Source organism: Trichoplusia ni, chromosome 21, assembly GCF_003590095.1.
Source record: "Trichoplusia ni isolate ovarian cell line Hi5 chromosome 21, tn1, whole genome shotgun sequence".
In the NCBI taxonomy this organism is placed as follows: Eukaryota; Metazoa; Arthropoda; class Insecta; order Lepidoptera; family Noctuidae; genus Trichoplusia; species Trichoplusia ni.
Genome location: NC_039498.1, coordinates 4,532,228 through 4,547,973, shown reverse-complemented (window position 1 = coordinate 4,547,973; position 15,746 = coordinate 4,532,228). Strand labels below are relative to the sequence as shown.

Below are 15,746 nucleotides of genomic sequence, written 5' to 3'. Positions count from 1 at the left end.
TTAGAACAAGCCTGAAACAAGCTACAATCTTAACCAGAAGGACTTACTTTTCAATTTCAGGAGCGCAATGAACGAAGTCATGCGACCAGAACTTATAGATGGGATTCTTGATGAGTTCAATGAACGTGATGAGCAAGCCCCATGGGTGAGGACGGTTGACGATCAGCCGTTCCAGCAGCATCCTGGTGATCTGCTCCTGGACAGCCTCGCTGTTCGCCTCCGCGAACAGGTACAGAAGGCAGCACGAGAAGTAGTGCGTGTGGCTGTTCGGGTAGCGCAGCTGGTTCGCGATCGCGTTCAGGAACAAGTATCTACAGATAAAATTATGTTTTTACTATTGTAACTTGTAGCTTTCATTATTAAAAACAATACGAAAAAACAATTAATAAACCTCTTAAACCTACCTTCCTTCGAAATCAAAGTCGACAGTGAAGTTCTGGAAGATGTCCATGTGAGCGGAATGGGCAATGGTGGACATGTTTGGAGACTGGCCCTTGGTCCTGATGTAGGCGATGGCCTGAGTGCCTACATACAGCACGACGGCGTTCATCAACTGGCAGTTGTATCTGCGACCTGGTTCGTTCACCACCTACACATAGGATAGCTTATATTGATTTGACAATCATTCATCCCATAAAAAAATAATGTATTTAAAAACAAAAATCAAAAATCGTGGTCCTGTTTGTATAAAACAAGTATCAAACAACTACGATCAATTTTAAACTAACCGTGTTGATAATCAGACGGCAACTGTATAAAAATTGACATTATACCTGCATGTTACTCCTTAATTCTGACAAGAAAGTGACAGGTGCACGCGCTTTTAGATACGCGTCCAAATCCTTTTTGAATGGAGACGCAGGGATGATCGTGGTGTAGTTTATCACAGCACGGGGCGGCAATGTGATCTCAGCCAACAGATCAACCTTCAGGTTAGGGGTGAACGGGTCAGGCAGTCGCATGTTGCGAGGGAACGCAGACAGAATGAGGTTCCTCATCTGAATGCAGTTAGGAGGGATCTCGTCACAGAAACCATAGTGATAGTCGCACAGGAATTCTGGGAAGTCGTGCAGGAGCACCAAAAGCACTTTCAGTGTGCCCTTGTACAACATCATGACGGGGGAAGCCAGCTCAGTGTTACGCAGGAACGGATCTAAGAACTTGAACAGGTCGATCAGCAGCGTGGAGTACATGCCCCAACCCTGCAATATATAAAGCATACTTAAATCACTGCCTGACAAACAATGCCTCTCACCAAGATATCACGATGAGGGGCACAAGATGCATGCATTGGACATGCACAATTCTATTTGCAATCAGTTAACTAATTATAGACTGTCCTCGCTTAAAAGTTTTGAAATTTATGGACACTTTCGCTCACGAATAAGTCTTAAATGCCTATAGTAGCCAAATAAGTGTAATATCTACATAAGACTCAACATAAAACATGTCACATATCCTTTCCTTTTTAGTTAAGTTTGACATGGTATTTACGTCGACATAATAATTCTATAAAATGTATTTCAGATCATAAGATGTGTGTTCCAAGTGTTATTTTATATTTAAATAATTTATTGCTATTCATTTTAGATGGAACTGGCATATATATAATGGAGATTAAGTTGTAAACAGAACACTTGTACGCTACTTCCTATTTTTGTCCTGAGTCCTCTGACACCTATTGTCAGAGGACTCAAGCTACATGATTATAATCAACCTTATGTGCTAAAATACTTGAAAGATTAGTTTAGATTACTATCACAAATTGTCTTGCATGATACACACCATGTTAAGGACTTTTGAAAACAGGCTTAGACTTATTAGTGAATTAAACTGACCACTTTCACAAATAATTATCTGAGGACGTCATAAAGCCTAAACATATTTTCTCGATTTTGCTTTTTATCAACAATGTGATGTAGTGTAAATAATGACGTATTTATTTCCGAAATGCAGATTATTTCATTATCGATCACAAACTTGCATTATCTTAAAGGAATAGCCAATTAATAATGCATTGAAAAAAGGTGTAGTGTCACACAAAACTGATTTCTTGTCGTTTTAAACTTAATAAAACAAAAGGAGAGTATTATTTAGACTACCCATCGTAACAAAATCGAGTAAATTTGTGAGCAATCAAAAGCAGACTTGTCGCAGTAGCAGCATTTGGATAGGAATTCACAACACACAGCGATTATGTCTACGTGAAAATGATTTAGGACACTACGGTGTTAAGTATCAAGTGATAAGAAGAGATGGGCCAAATAATAGAATTCATGAAATACTCAGCACATACAGAGCCTTGTTTTAGACATTTGGTTAGTGTGATAATCACCATTTGTTAGTACTTATGGTTAGCATGAATGAAGGGTTCGGTTCTAGAGGGAGAGTTATATGAGGGTATGACGTGATAACAATATTCAGCCCATCTCTTAAAATAAAGCTGCGAAAATTATTAAAACCACACAAAAATAATTGAATTTAATTGCCTGGCCTCCAGTCGTAAGCTAAAAAGAAAAAAATTAAAAAAATGAATATAAGAAAAGAAAAAGGTGTGCCTTCCATAGTCACTTAATCAGTTCATGGGAAATCAGGTCTACAGTAATTTTATAAACTAAGCAGTCATTATTCTTTATTATGCTATGAGTTTAACAAATTATGTAAGCATAATGAAGTAAATAGTCATCCAGAAAACTGAGTAAGTAACCCAGATGGAAACACTCTAAAATAAAGATAATCCTGGATTTCTGGAACAGACTAACAAAATTACGCAATCAAACTGACATAATCATTATTATGCCTTGGTAACATGAGTGACATAGGGTAACAAGCGCGGCTTCGGATCTTGAGGTCCAGGGTTCGATTGAGGTCAGGCAATTATCAGAAGGTTTAAGTTTTCTGTTAGAAATCTGTTGTTTTGTTAGTAACACACCAAGTAGGTATTAGCCCGACAAATGACGATGGACGCGCCGCCTTTCACTACATGGAATAAGTAATGTGTAAATGCTTGTTAGTATTAGTAAACTGTGGTATCCTTCTGCCAAATGATTACATTGAATTGAACACCAACGTAGCTAACTAATATGGATGAATTCGCGCCGTGTGATTCAAAGAATTTGTCCCGCGATCACGTTTCTTTTAAGTGTTAAAATGCTGACTTCGATAATATTCATAATAGGCAGTTTTTTGTCAATTAATTTATATCTTATACAGTGACGAATTTTATACTTCCTAGAAACTGACCTTTTCTTTAGAAAAATAGATATTTATCGCAAATACATTTGAATCACTCATCGCGACTAATTCTATATATAATTGATTTGAATATTTTATGTTTTATAACACCGAACTCTAATGGAACAACATGAATGAGTTTCACAGTTGATTAAGCTAGTAATATGAGATGGGGCATGGTTAATATGTCTGAGTAAAAGGGCTGTCGTCGTCCTATGGGATCCGTAGAAGATCCTACCTTTTGCTGGGGTGTTACCGCTAGGACGCGGTTGATAAAGGCGCGGTGCGCAACGATTTCGAGCCAGGCGTACGCGAAGCCGGGCGCGATACTCGGCCGGATGATACGCAGAGTGTGGCAGAACGCCGTAAGAACCTAATGTACAAAAACAGATACATAGTCAAAGCCAACACTACATACTATACATACCAACATCAGATTTAATTACGCATTTCATAATAGTTCTAAATACACATCATGACAGAGGACAAAACAAAACATCAAAATCTACAAATGTGGTTCTAATTACAGACCTGTACGCGCAATATATTCTGTAAAAATGAATAATAATGATTTAGTCTATACAGAAATGTGGGTTAGGTTCAATAAGAACGTGATCGTTTTCAGAAGGTACCTGGTAGTTCATAGATTCTAAAACCGGTTCCGCCATATTCATGTCCAAGAAGAGGATAAGCAGAAGGCGATGGTAAGGCAATTGCTGGAAATTGGTGCCATGCTCTTCATGGTCTTGCAATAGGCAGCCAGCAATGATGCCCAGAATCTGTAGGCAAACATGTTAAAGGTCATTTATATTCATTAAGGTCTTTTTGTTTTACGAAAACTCAAATTGAAGTCAAACCCACCTTGTTCAGAAGGATCAACTTCGGGGTGGGATTTCCACCGTCAGCCGTGTTCTTGATGAGAAGCGACACGAGCTTGATGAACGAGTCACACATGGCGTAATACTTGTCTCTCTTCGGCGGAAGCGGCGGCGTGTTCATCCTGTCCTCGTTCAGTTGCTGGTACACGTTCTCAATGCACATCTGCGTGGCAATCCTGAAGAATCTCGTGATCATGTCATCGGACTTCAAGATGCCATTCATGTTCATGCGGTGAACGTACAGATTAAAATTCTGAGCGAGTTCAATCTCTGTCAAAGGACTGAGGAGCACATTCCTCCATTCACGGAGGAGATTCTCAGTTTTTTCTTGTAGGCCGGGTGGGTCGTCACAGTTCTGCACCTGTTGAATAATATCACTTTTCAGTAATTTACAAATTATGTGTGAATTGATTATCCATCTAGCTTGTAAGGTTATTTATGAATAGTTCACTAACTATAGTTTTAACTCACTCTCACTTGTAGGATTCCAGAATGAATATGAGCAGTGGGTCCTAGCGGCGACCTCTCTCCAAGATAGGCGCTAGGATCTTGATGAACGCGGAGCATCTCGATGAGAGAGCCGAGTCCTTCCGGAGGCGGCTGGCGGGAGTGCGTCAGCATCCTAACGAGTGTCTCTGTTGTGTGGTACAGATCGCATTCATTCACGTAAATGTTGTTTCTGTCGTCGACAAGGTACAGCTGGACTAGTTGCATCGCGAATGCCACAGCCATGTAGTTGTTGCCGCCGTCCATCATGTGTGCGAGAGCAAGGTCGTACTGTTGATCAAATTGTTTTTTAACAGAGTTGCATAGCAGTAATTTGTATTATTAAAATTTGATTTTAGTTACAGCATAGTACTAGTCGTTTGAAAAAAATACCTGAGGCAAGTTGATTAGGTGGTTCCTGATGAGACAGTCGACGGCTTCGATGTTGTATCGCAGCTCTTCGCGACACTCGGTAAGGCAGCAGGTGATCTGCTTGGTGGACCACACATGGCCGTAGACGCGCGCGTCCTCCAACAGCTTTAGCACACGCAGATGAATATCACGGTAGCGAGCCATCATCTCCACATGTTCGCTGCTGGTGCCCGGCTGCACGATGTGACCGTCCAGCAAACCCTCGACCGCCTAACAGATAAACTTTCAGTTAGAACAACCATCCAATACTATTACTTACATTGTATCCTCGGTAATGTAAGTTCAGAACTTATCTTGTTGCCGCTCCTCAAGACAGTGAGCCGCTACATTATGACATGCAGATGAGCATGTTAATTAAAAAAAGTAACAAAAAAAAATTGGGATGGTAACAAAATAAAAATAGGATACTTAAATGAATAAAAATCTGCAACAAATATGTATCATTGAATTATTACATAAAACGTAATGCAATAATACATGATACTCCGATGCAGATTTTTTGTCGATTAACACATTTATGTTACCTTTTGCAGTAAAGTGCATCCAGACACAAAGTCGCGGTTCCTCCTTGCGATGCAGAGGCACTCGAGCAGGGAGTGCATGTTGGCGGCCTGCACCGCGAGGGACGCGACCGCGAGGCAGTTCGCCAGGAACACCTCGGCGGCGGTGATGAGGGCGCTCATCTCGTCGGTGCCGTACACCTGGGTCGGGTTGATGACCTGGCTGAATGTTAGCTGAGACATTTGCTCCTGAGCCGAGGGTTTAGGAATGAACAATCCAACGTCGCGTACTGGCGTGAAGCCAGGAATGTTGCAAGCGAACTCTTCGTAGACAGTGATTTGGTTTTCGGTGGGGCCTCCGACGCGCAGTCGGACCCTCTCGGGGAGCCGCTCCGTCTGGTAAGAGAGAACCATGGGGTCGTAATAGCGGCGGCCCTCTTGACGCGCGAGTTTGCGCATCTCGTAGTCGCTTAGGAGACGTTTGTCGAGTTCAGGAAGCGCCTTCTCCACCGCAGTCTTCTGGATGAACGCGCAAGCTAATTCCATATTTTCAGTAGCTAGAACAGCAGCTGCGCTTTCTATTATCTCCTTCTGAAATACCAAAAACTATTAATATGATAGTAAAATATTCTTTGTTGACTCATTTTCATGGAAATCAAAAACAAAAAGGGACTATAAGGTCAGTCAGTCAGTTTTCAAAGTAATTGTCCTGCTGAAGGTTAGTAAGAGGAATTGTCTATTAAATGTAAGAATCAACAAAGTTCGTTTAGGTGTCATTTAGTTGTTACATTTAGTGAGACAAAATAAAATGTTGGTTTCCTTCTTACAGTACATCCAGGGCACGTCTTCATTTTCAAAGTTTTAGCCAGCTAACACCAATTATTATACCTGTAAACATCCTAACATGCTTATTGCCCTAAGTGCACTCACTAGTGCACAACGCAATTCCTATCTTAATTTTTTTTTTCAATAAAAGATACAAAATAATACATTATTTTTTTACAATTAAAACATATAAAATAAAAAATATTAACTTGAAAAAATATAAAAATAATAAAACTGCACCTGCAAATAAATGTAATAAAATAATTTGAATTTACTAGACCAAAAAAAAACTAAAATAAAATTATAGGGAAGTCAACCTGTAATTTTTAATTCCATATTATGTATGTAAACTTACACCTTGACATGCTTATTAGTCTTTTTTGGTTTAACTTCCCTTTACAATAACAAAGCGCAAAAGTGATGCGAAAATGGCAATAATATAATCATTACCTAATGTATTTTTTTAAATTGAAACAGACTAGTTAAAATTAGCTTTATAAATAAAAAGAACTTTAAATGAATAAATTGATATGTTCAAGATATACCAACCTGTTGGGGTGTGGAAGGCAACAGGGCTGTCGCGAAAGCGCCCTTCAGGTTGGTGCTGATTGTGCTGATGATCTGTTCCCGGCACGTGATCATCGCCATGCCAGCAGTCAGGTTCCGCATCATGTGGTGCGCGCAGGTACGCATCCTTACTTCATCGGGATCCAAGGCGAAGTCTTTCCGTATTATTTGCTCACAAGTAGTCAAAGCATACTTTATGGACCTATCCACTACGGGGTGGATCCATTCCTGAATTGATCTCTCGATCGCAGGCTTGACGAACTGTTTGAGGTGGGGGTAGTTCTGGAACAGCAGTATGTGGGGATTAAAGCAGATCTTCTGACCGAATGCAGATGTCGATGACACATTGACGTCCAAGTAGTTGAATCTAGGCTCTGGGAGTCCCAGCACTCCCATGAGAGTAGGGTCGCCCATGAGGCCGCTAGTCGGCGTCGGCGCTGTCACGGTCATGTCTTCAGCGGGAATCATTGGAGGTTGCAGAGGCATCATCTGTATCGGTTGGCCTTGTACCAGTGTAGGATTCACGGGCAGTACAGCGGCCGCTTCCTTACTCTGTTTGGGTTGCGACAGTTGGAATTCTATTTGCCGTACTTTGTCTGGATCTTTCAAGTACAGCGCAGGTTTTAAATTAGCGATGTCCAAACCAAGGTTTTTGCACAGAACTTCTATCTCAAACTTCAAATTCAATTTCAAGTCTGGTTCCTGGTGTAGTTCCGCTAGAACATTCATCAAAGCCATCGTCCATGGATTTGGCGGTTTGAAAACGATGCTTTTTGCACATGATTCCAGTACTTTGGCAACAAATGGTACCACATACAGCAGCTCCTGCTGGCCTTTATGATAGGCTTCCAGTACAAGGGCTTTTAGGTCGATATCCACATGTAAAATTGGTTGATTTCGTGCCAATGTAAGCATACCAAGCCAGTGACCAAGATTCTTTAGTAATGATCGATCGGAAAAGTTTGCTATTCCTTTATCTGAGCGTAATAATACTTTGATGTTTCGGTAGGTTTCCTTTGTAACCATTTTGTTAATTTCTCGAATCTTTAGAACATCAAGGAAATTGGAATAGAGAGCGTGAAAATTAAGCTCGATGGAAGCTCTCTTCATGACAAGGTATTGTGAGAGCCAAGCAAAATATTCTTCAGTAATAATTTCCTTGAGTTCTTCGCATTTTGTTTGCAGATTCAGTTGACTTAAATTATTGAAGATAAATGCAGTTTTATCTTGAATAGGTTCCGGAGGAGCGTTGATTTTTTCTTCCCTATCCGTAGCTGTAAGCAACGTGTCAATATTGGTAGCGTTGGCTATAGATGGTCGGCTACCCATACCGCCTGCGGTGCAATTGGCTACTTTTGATATTACAGAAATTGATGGTGCTACCGCTCTGCAAAACAAAAGAAATAATAGCGTTAATACTTGACCTTTGATCGCATAGTACTGGTGAATAAACCAATCAGTAGAATTTACAATTGTTATAAACTTATTTGCCTGTGGTTCTAAATTTAGATAGGACGTTATTTTGTAAAAAGCATTATTTTCTCATTTTAAATATTAAGCCGCGTTGTACTTGACAAGCAGTACTGCTTTGTTAACTCTAAGTGATAAAGACCTACCTATATGGAGCTGACACGGTTACGACTGCACTCTGATTTAACATAGCGGCCAGGCTGGTGGGCAGCACTGCGCCTTGGGGTTTTGTAGGTGGCTCTTGACTCTGGAGCCCATACTCTACGTACTCAATTAGATGCGGGGGAAACTCACTAAAATGAGGTATAGCTCTAACGTGTTCGCAATACTTGTGATAATCCTTAAGACGTGATTTAAATCGGTCCAAGGCCGCTATACCAAAGTAATACATTTTAGATCCCTCCGGCTTTCGCAAGGCGTCGAGAACGAACCTCAATGCTAAACCTAGCGAAACGTAGCTGGGTACAAGTCCTTTCTCAATGATGCCCCCGAAGAGTTGGGCGGTTATATGTAGTTCTTTGTCAGGGTACTGAGGGAAGAACTTGTATTCTTCAAAGAGATTTCTGAGCATACACGAGAACACCTCCCGCTCTCGTTTATTTGGCGAATCTTGAAACTTCTTCAGCATATCAAGAACTTCATCGATTGAAAGAGTCGGATGCGGAGGGTGATTGTAAATTCTTTGAAAATATCCATTAGCTTCATCCTCAATCTCCTTGGCAACGTTGTGCATTATCTCGGGGAAATGTATGGGATCTGGAATACGTGGCTTATCCATTGCTGGGGCAGGAGCCATCCTGGCCAGTCCCATATTAGCGACATTCGCATTATGTTGTAACGGCATCATAGCGAAAGGGCTATTCGGCCCGGCACCCATCAATCGTGAAGGGGATCCTGGAGCAGTTACTAGAGGTCCTAAAGTACCGGGCATCGCAAAAGCCGTATTGGCCGGTGCACCTAGACTCATATTCGCTACATTTGGCGTTAAATTGGCAATTGAATCAACGTGCGGCGGAAATAGTTGACCGCTTAATCCAGCAGGGTTGAAGGGCGTCTCCAAGACTCTAGTGTGCGGACGAGCAATCCCTGCAATGCTCTGCCGCGACTTACTTAGTATCAGAGTCTGACAATTAGCAATAACATTGCAAATGGCTTCCTGCAGCTCTTGTTGAACGTTTGGGATGCATAATTGTAAACATGCCAACATCGTGGCAATAGTCTCGTGCGGCAATTGTGCCGCTTTCGGTAACTGTTCTTCTGGTACTTTGCCAAGAACTTGAGGACATCTTCTTTGTAAGAATTTAACCATGGAAGTAACGAATGCTTCTCCATGGTCTCTAATTTTATCTGTTAACCATTTGTCAAGTTTCAGGTATTCTCTTCGGGACGCTAGACAGGCTAGGTCAATGACGAATGGGAACGATTGAACATTCAATAAAAGGGATAATGCCTTTAAATCCTGGGCGACGTCTAAGATTCTTGATAATTTGGACTGGTCACAATCACCACGAATATACCATTCTGCCATGGAGTGCATAATGATAGCTTTTATGTTTGGGTTTTGATTATGCCACGCATGATGCAAGATAATCCCTGAATTAGGATGGTTACCCAAGAATATCGGTATCAGTGTTGAGAATAGTTCTTGTCTGACAATAGTGACCGGTGGACTGATCTGCAGTAAAGCTAGCATCAACACGTCAGGGCAGTACTGCAAAGGTACCTTAAAGAGTTCATGTACTTGCATGTAGTAACCGCGATCCGAGGCATACAGTAGAAGCTCTACTAAGTACAGACAACGCCATGTAGCCACATCCTTGTTATCAGCTTCAGGAGGTGATTTTAGCAGATCAATAGATACTGGGTGGAATGGGTGATCAGCAAAACTGAATATATCCGGGTATTTTAGTATATTGGTGATAAAACTCATTTGTCCTTCCAAATTAGTCCAACGGCGACATAGATATTCAACCGGGAAAATGTTTGCAGGGTAGCCTGCACTTTGCAAACCAAGACGTAAAATCGTGAAAAGCAGGCTTAGTCCTTGCCTGTCTGGGACGAAAAATTCTGGATGGTCTAGTTGTAAGATCACTTCTTTCCAATTTAGATTCGAGGCTAAATCTTTCAGTGTTTGAACGAATACTTCAGCGTTCCATGTATCGCCTTGTCCCTGCGCCAAGGGTTCTTTCTTTACTTCATGGCCAACCCAAAAGTTGCCTGGTGTCTGTATTGGTGGTCCTTCCTGGACGGTCGTATGGTATCGGACCATAGTGGATATAATTTTGGCGACATCTGTAGCCGTTGGCTCACGAGCGCCGAAGTTCAGCATGTTGTTCTTGCATTCCTCAACGGATGAGGTGAAAGAATAGCCGATGTCTCGGATAATTTCCGCTAGGGAGTTGTCCATCATGGCAGCGGCCATGTCGTCAGCTGTTGTCATTTCCTCGAGGGGTGTCTGTGTATCGTCGGGATACAATAAGGGGGCGAGCACTATAGGCACAACTTCGCGAGGGAAATCGATTCGTAACTTTTTCAAAAACAAGTCCTTTGTCACAGCGGCTAACCGAAAGTTTTCATGCGCGAGATTAGTAAGAAGAGTTTGCAAAACTTCAGGGCTGCATTCCTGGAGTCCCGCACGCTCAACTTGATGTCCGCGTTCTGTAAACAGCACAAAGTAAATTAAGCTATTGCAGTACAAATAAACTAAGTCGAGAAATCGGTTGATATACAGACCTGCGTCAAGGTAGCACTGTACAAGATCTAAAAATCTTTTTTTCAGATGTTGCTTGGACAAATTTACGATTTCAGATTTCGTTGAATTTCTCCTCAGAACCAGTGAAAGGGCAACATCCTCAGCAGTTGTCAACTTTAGCAATCTCGACAATCGATTGAGTAAAGTATTTGTAGGTTTTAAAATCTGAAATAAATAATACCTTTAACCGAATTTAAAAATATTAGTTTGTTTTCTAGTAACAAGCACTTAACTCAATGGTCTTAAGCAGCTATCTTCAACTTAATTTTGAAGAATAAATTTGATAATTACATGGCCGGCAAGTTTCATCTACACTATATCAATATATACTGACATTGACTCAGTAAAAACTTATAGTACCTACATCTGTATGGTGTGTTATGTCCTTCTGTTTATGATAATCTCCATGGCCTCCAAGCCAGCTGCAGTTAACAAAATGCATTTCACAGAACATCTTATATAATCAAAATAGTAGTTTGTATATTACAGCAAAGTATGGTTGCAAAACTTGCATCACCTGTCCAAACCTTATTAACAAAATATACTAAGAAACGAAAATTATGATATGTACAATATATCTAAATAATGGTATGATTTTCAGGACAAACAGACGATACAGGTGATGTGGTCACTGAATGTTAGTGAGCTACATAAAAAATATCAAGCATGTGATTTGTGATTTTTTAATTATAACTACTTACCTTCTGTAGAGCTTTCGTGGGTTGGTCTACAGCGCGACAGATAACAGTCGACTTGGCAGGATGGTTGAGCAATGACGCGAGGTGCTGCGCGAGCAGAGATGCGTGGATGCTGTTGTTAGGAGAACTGCCCGGGCGATCAGTGTCCCAGGAATTCTTGGCGGCCTCAGTGAGCAAACACCTCAAGAGTTGATTTTCTGCTTCCAGCCCATATAGACTGACCAGCTGTGTTCGACAAAGAAAATCTCATTTAATTATTGCAGCACTGGAAGTTATTTAATTTACATAAAAAAGTGTCATGGTAAACTTTAAAATTTCGCAGTATCGCAATATAGTAGTGCTTAATAGCAGTACGAAATAGGCTTGGCTTCACGCGTAGCCGGGTGTTGACGGTCCCCAGTCAAGAGAATTAACGATCAATTGATACTAACAGCATAAAACCGCATAAGCACGAGGGTGAACAAATTGCTAGTTTACAATTGCATAACTGCAAAACGCAAACCAGATCACGGTAACTAGAATATTAACATATTGAAGAAGATCAAAATATTCATTCGCAAGCATCATCTTATGTGTAATTATAGTAGTAGAATAGTTTTAAAGTGAAGACAATGCACGGGCAAGCGATGTAACGACTTGTTATTACTTTGATAACTAACACGTTTTGCTCAATGTGATTTCGCGAGGCGTTTAGCAACACGTGCCACGCTGATTTATCCTTCAAGAAAAAGGTTGATTGCAGCTAACAATGTGTTGAGCATAGACTAGGTCATAACTAATAATAGTCATGTTCCATGTTTATAAATTTAAATGTGACCTCTGCACAAAAATAAACCACTATTGAAGTTATTTATAAAATAATACATTTCACTATTATTTTAAGGAAAAATAATACAGTTTAACAGACAATCACATAACTGTAAATCCTCTGCCAAACAAAGTAAGTTTAAAAGTTAAACGATAAAAACATTTTTCACTACTATTAAAATACTTAATGTTTTCTCGTAATTTTTTGTCAAATCCTGTTTCAGAAATTACTAAACGAATATGTGGTTTGGTTCGAGTATGTAATCAGTGATTCCCTGTTCAGTAGCGTGTAAGTAAATTTAGTATAAGGTACAATGGGGTTGACGTATCTGTGTGGATAAAAACCCCTTAAATATAAAAAAAGATTTAAAAAAAATACTAAACAAAAATCTGTTTTATATGTTTGTAAGAAAATAATAATAATTTAACCAACCTTACATTGTGTCAAAACATCACTATCACGGTTTTGTATGAGAACCTCTTTTTTTAAAGTCCGTTAAAAAGAAATCAATACGGTAGCCTTCTCAAACGCTTGCATTGCGTGCAACTTGAATACTGGCATATTGGAAGGTATCACCAGGGTCTGGTCCATAATAGTAGTAAGTGAACCGCCACAGGATATTCTTAATCTGTTGTAGCTGCGTCTCTCTCTGTCATCGGATGCACAAGCGTCCGACACGTAATGGGCTACTATGTCTACATGTATGTAGTGAGTACTACACTAACATTGATGACATTTATGAAAAAAATCACCAAAAAAACTAGCATGCCTCTAGAAAACTGTCTAAAGGTAAGGTAAGTGATGTTAAATAAATATAGTTCCATTTGTATGTGTATATAGTTAAAATGACATAATAACAGCCAATCGTTATTTAATCTTCCTTAACAAGACTGCTGATGTAAGTGGCCCATTGACCGAGCATTTGAGCCATGTTTATTGTATTAGCACTGCAGTTTTATTGATCAACGGCTAATGTAATTACTATGCTAAGGGAATTCTTAAAAGTATACCTCCATCTTATCTATGTTAAGGAAGGTAATCATAAAAATATTTATCTTTACAGCATAATTTATCGCACACACCTCTTGCCATTGTTTCGAACGAAATAGTAACATATGACTAAGGAAATGAAATAGCTTACATTAAACAATCGTATAAACCTAACTATTCTGTTTTTGGTGTTCTGCGTAACCATAGTATCGAAGTGATATCGAATACGCGTTATTCTTATCGCCAAGTCTAGAAAATTTCGTAATCATGACAAAAACAAACAATAATGTGTAACTAATTAAATTATCAGAGTCAAGCGGAACAATAAAAATTTAATAACCTTACGTAAAGGACCATCTAACTTCAATCAAACGAAGACGATATAGATCGATGAATGGCCAGAAATAAAACCAGCCACGTCAGTGTGCATTAATTATTAGTGACTTCGAGCAATCCTCGGGCGATCGAATAGTCATTTGTAATACACAGTCCAGACGTCTCGTTCTCACGGTGAACTAGGTCATGTATTTTAGTTCTTATCGATAAACTAGAAAATTTTCCTTGGTAGTAGAAGGCATTAGCGAACTTCATTTTCTGTGTACTAACTCCTGCATTATTCTAATAGATGCAGGTTAAGAGCCACCTGTCATTGTGTGTCATTCTTGAAATAGGACGAGGCTATTGTCAAATTTTGTTACAGAAATTAGGTGTCAACTGCTTTATTCCTAGAACCATTAGGGTTACATACTCACGAATAACAAAGATTTATCCGTTATTATAAGAACCAATTTCTCAAGGTAACAGTCAACAACAAAAGTACACGTGAATAATTAAATGAGCGTGCATTAACAACACGCCAAATCGGTAACGTGATATTAAAAGCTATTTTTACAAGTACACTTTGCACTTAATTATACCAGACGATAAACAGAAGATATCACCTCAATGATTATCATACATTTCTTTTGTAAACTAACACTACGTCAAGTTTTATTTTACTAACAATTTATGGTGTCTTTTTTTGGTCTGAAATAAACGCTTATTAAACGCTAATTATTATTTGCCTCTCTTTTCATTCACGGGTTAACTTCATGAGAAGAGACCCGGTCCTTTTTAATGGTTGGATTAAAAAGATTCCTTAAATTGATTAGAAAACCTCTTCATATTAACAAGTTAAATTGTTCACTTTAAGAAATGCATTGTTTGCACTTGCTATATGTATATAAGTATGAGCGCCAGCCCTTAATACATAATAATATCATAAGCAGTACAGAATGATGTGGTCATATATGGACACTTTTAATACATTCGCTAATGGTACATCTTACTAATAATAATTGTGTGACAATGATGCCTGTGGCAGAATATGTGAGTTAAGAAGGTACCTGTTCCGTATAGTCTCAGAGACACAACACACCCTTAAATACTCCAATATGAAAATTTATTTAAAGTGGAAAAGGACTCAGTCATTATACTTCAAAGAAACTAACTTATTCAATAGTATTGATTACATGAACACATGACAAACGAGCAAAAATTTCCCATCGCATGGGTTAAACCACTATTATTAGGCAGGTGTAATGTTTCCCAGACAACTTTAGCCTAGCAATACAAAGAAATTTATTACTTATAAAGACACAAAGTGCTCTAGTTATGTACTTCTGAGGTAGAGAATGGAGTATATAAATAGTTAGGTGTATTTAATATTAACAAGCAATTTAACATTTTTATATTAGAATTACTAGACCATAGTACTGCTAAAACTAAAGAAGTACAAGTACTTTAGTAATGATGGCTAAAATACATAATATAAGTATTATGTCCTTTGTAATTAAATAAATATAAATAAAAAAATGCGGACAACATCACATTGTGTTTACATTGTGTGCAATTTCTATTGAAAAACTATAAAAATTAAACAAGTGTATTTACTTTAATATAATACAGTGTTATATATGCACAGCTTGTTGTATAAATAACAATGTTTGTAATAGTATGGTTATTGCTAATCTCACATAGAGAGGTTGTCTTGTTTCATAAATAGTTATTACATTCTGGTCTGAATCTGAATTTAACTCTTACTTTAGCGTGTTCTTATTTAACGTG

The 15,746-nt window shown here is 39.1% G+C and overlaps 1 protein-coding gene across 4 annotated transcripts in view; it reads right to left on the bottom strand.

Annotated features, from left to right (window-relative positions):
• LOC113504324 (CCR4-NOT transcription complex subunit 1) overlaps positions 1-15,746 on the bottom strand; it is a 30,684-nt gene that overhangs the window by 12,169 nt on the left and 2,769 nt on the right. The window contains exons 2-14 of one of the 4 annotated variants that reach the window (XM_026886583.1): positions 11,846-12,067; positions 11,126-11,309; positions 8,539-11,050; positions 6,905-8,309; positions 5,555-6,136; positions 4,992-5,240; positions 4,584-4,889; positions 4,096-4,473; positions 3,867-4,013; positions 3,473-3,607; positions 774-1,202; positions 405-589; positions 48-311 (exon numbers count right to left, since the gene is read on the bottom strand). In XM_026886583.1, the coding sequence (XP_026742384.1) occupies positions 48-311; positions 405-589; positions 774-1,202; positions 3,473-3,607; positions 3,867-4,013; positions 4,096-4,473; positions 4,584-4,889; positions 4,992-5,240; positions 5,555-6,136; positions 6,905-8,309; positions 8,539-11,050; positions 11,126-11,309; positions 11,846-12,067 (6,998 nt within the window). Of the gene's footprint in view, positions 1-47; positions 312-404; positions 590-773; positions 1,203-3,472; positions 3,608-3,659; positions 3,784-3,866; positions 4,014-4,095; positions 4,474-4,583; positions 4,890-4,991; positions 5,241-5,554; positions 6,137-6,904; positions 8,310-8,538; positions 11,051-11,125; positions 11,310-11,845; positions 12,068-15,746 lie in introns of those variants that run through there. The other 3 variants (XM_026886584.1, XM_026886585.1, XM_026886586.1) reach the window with 3 other exon arrangements.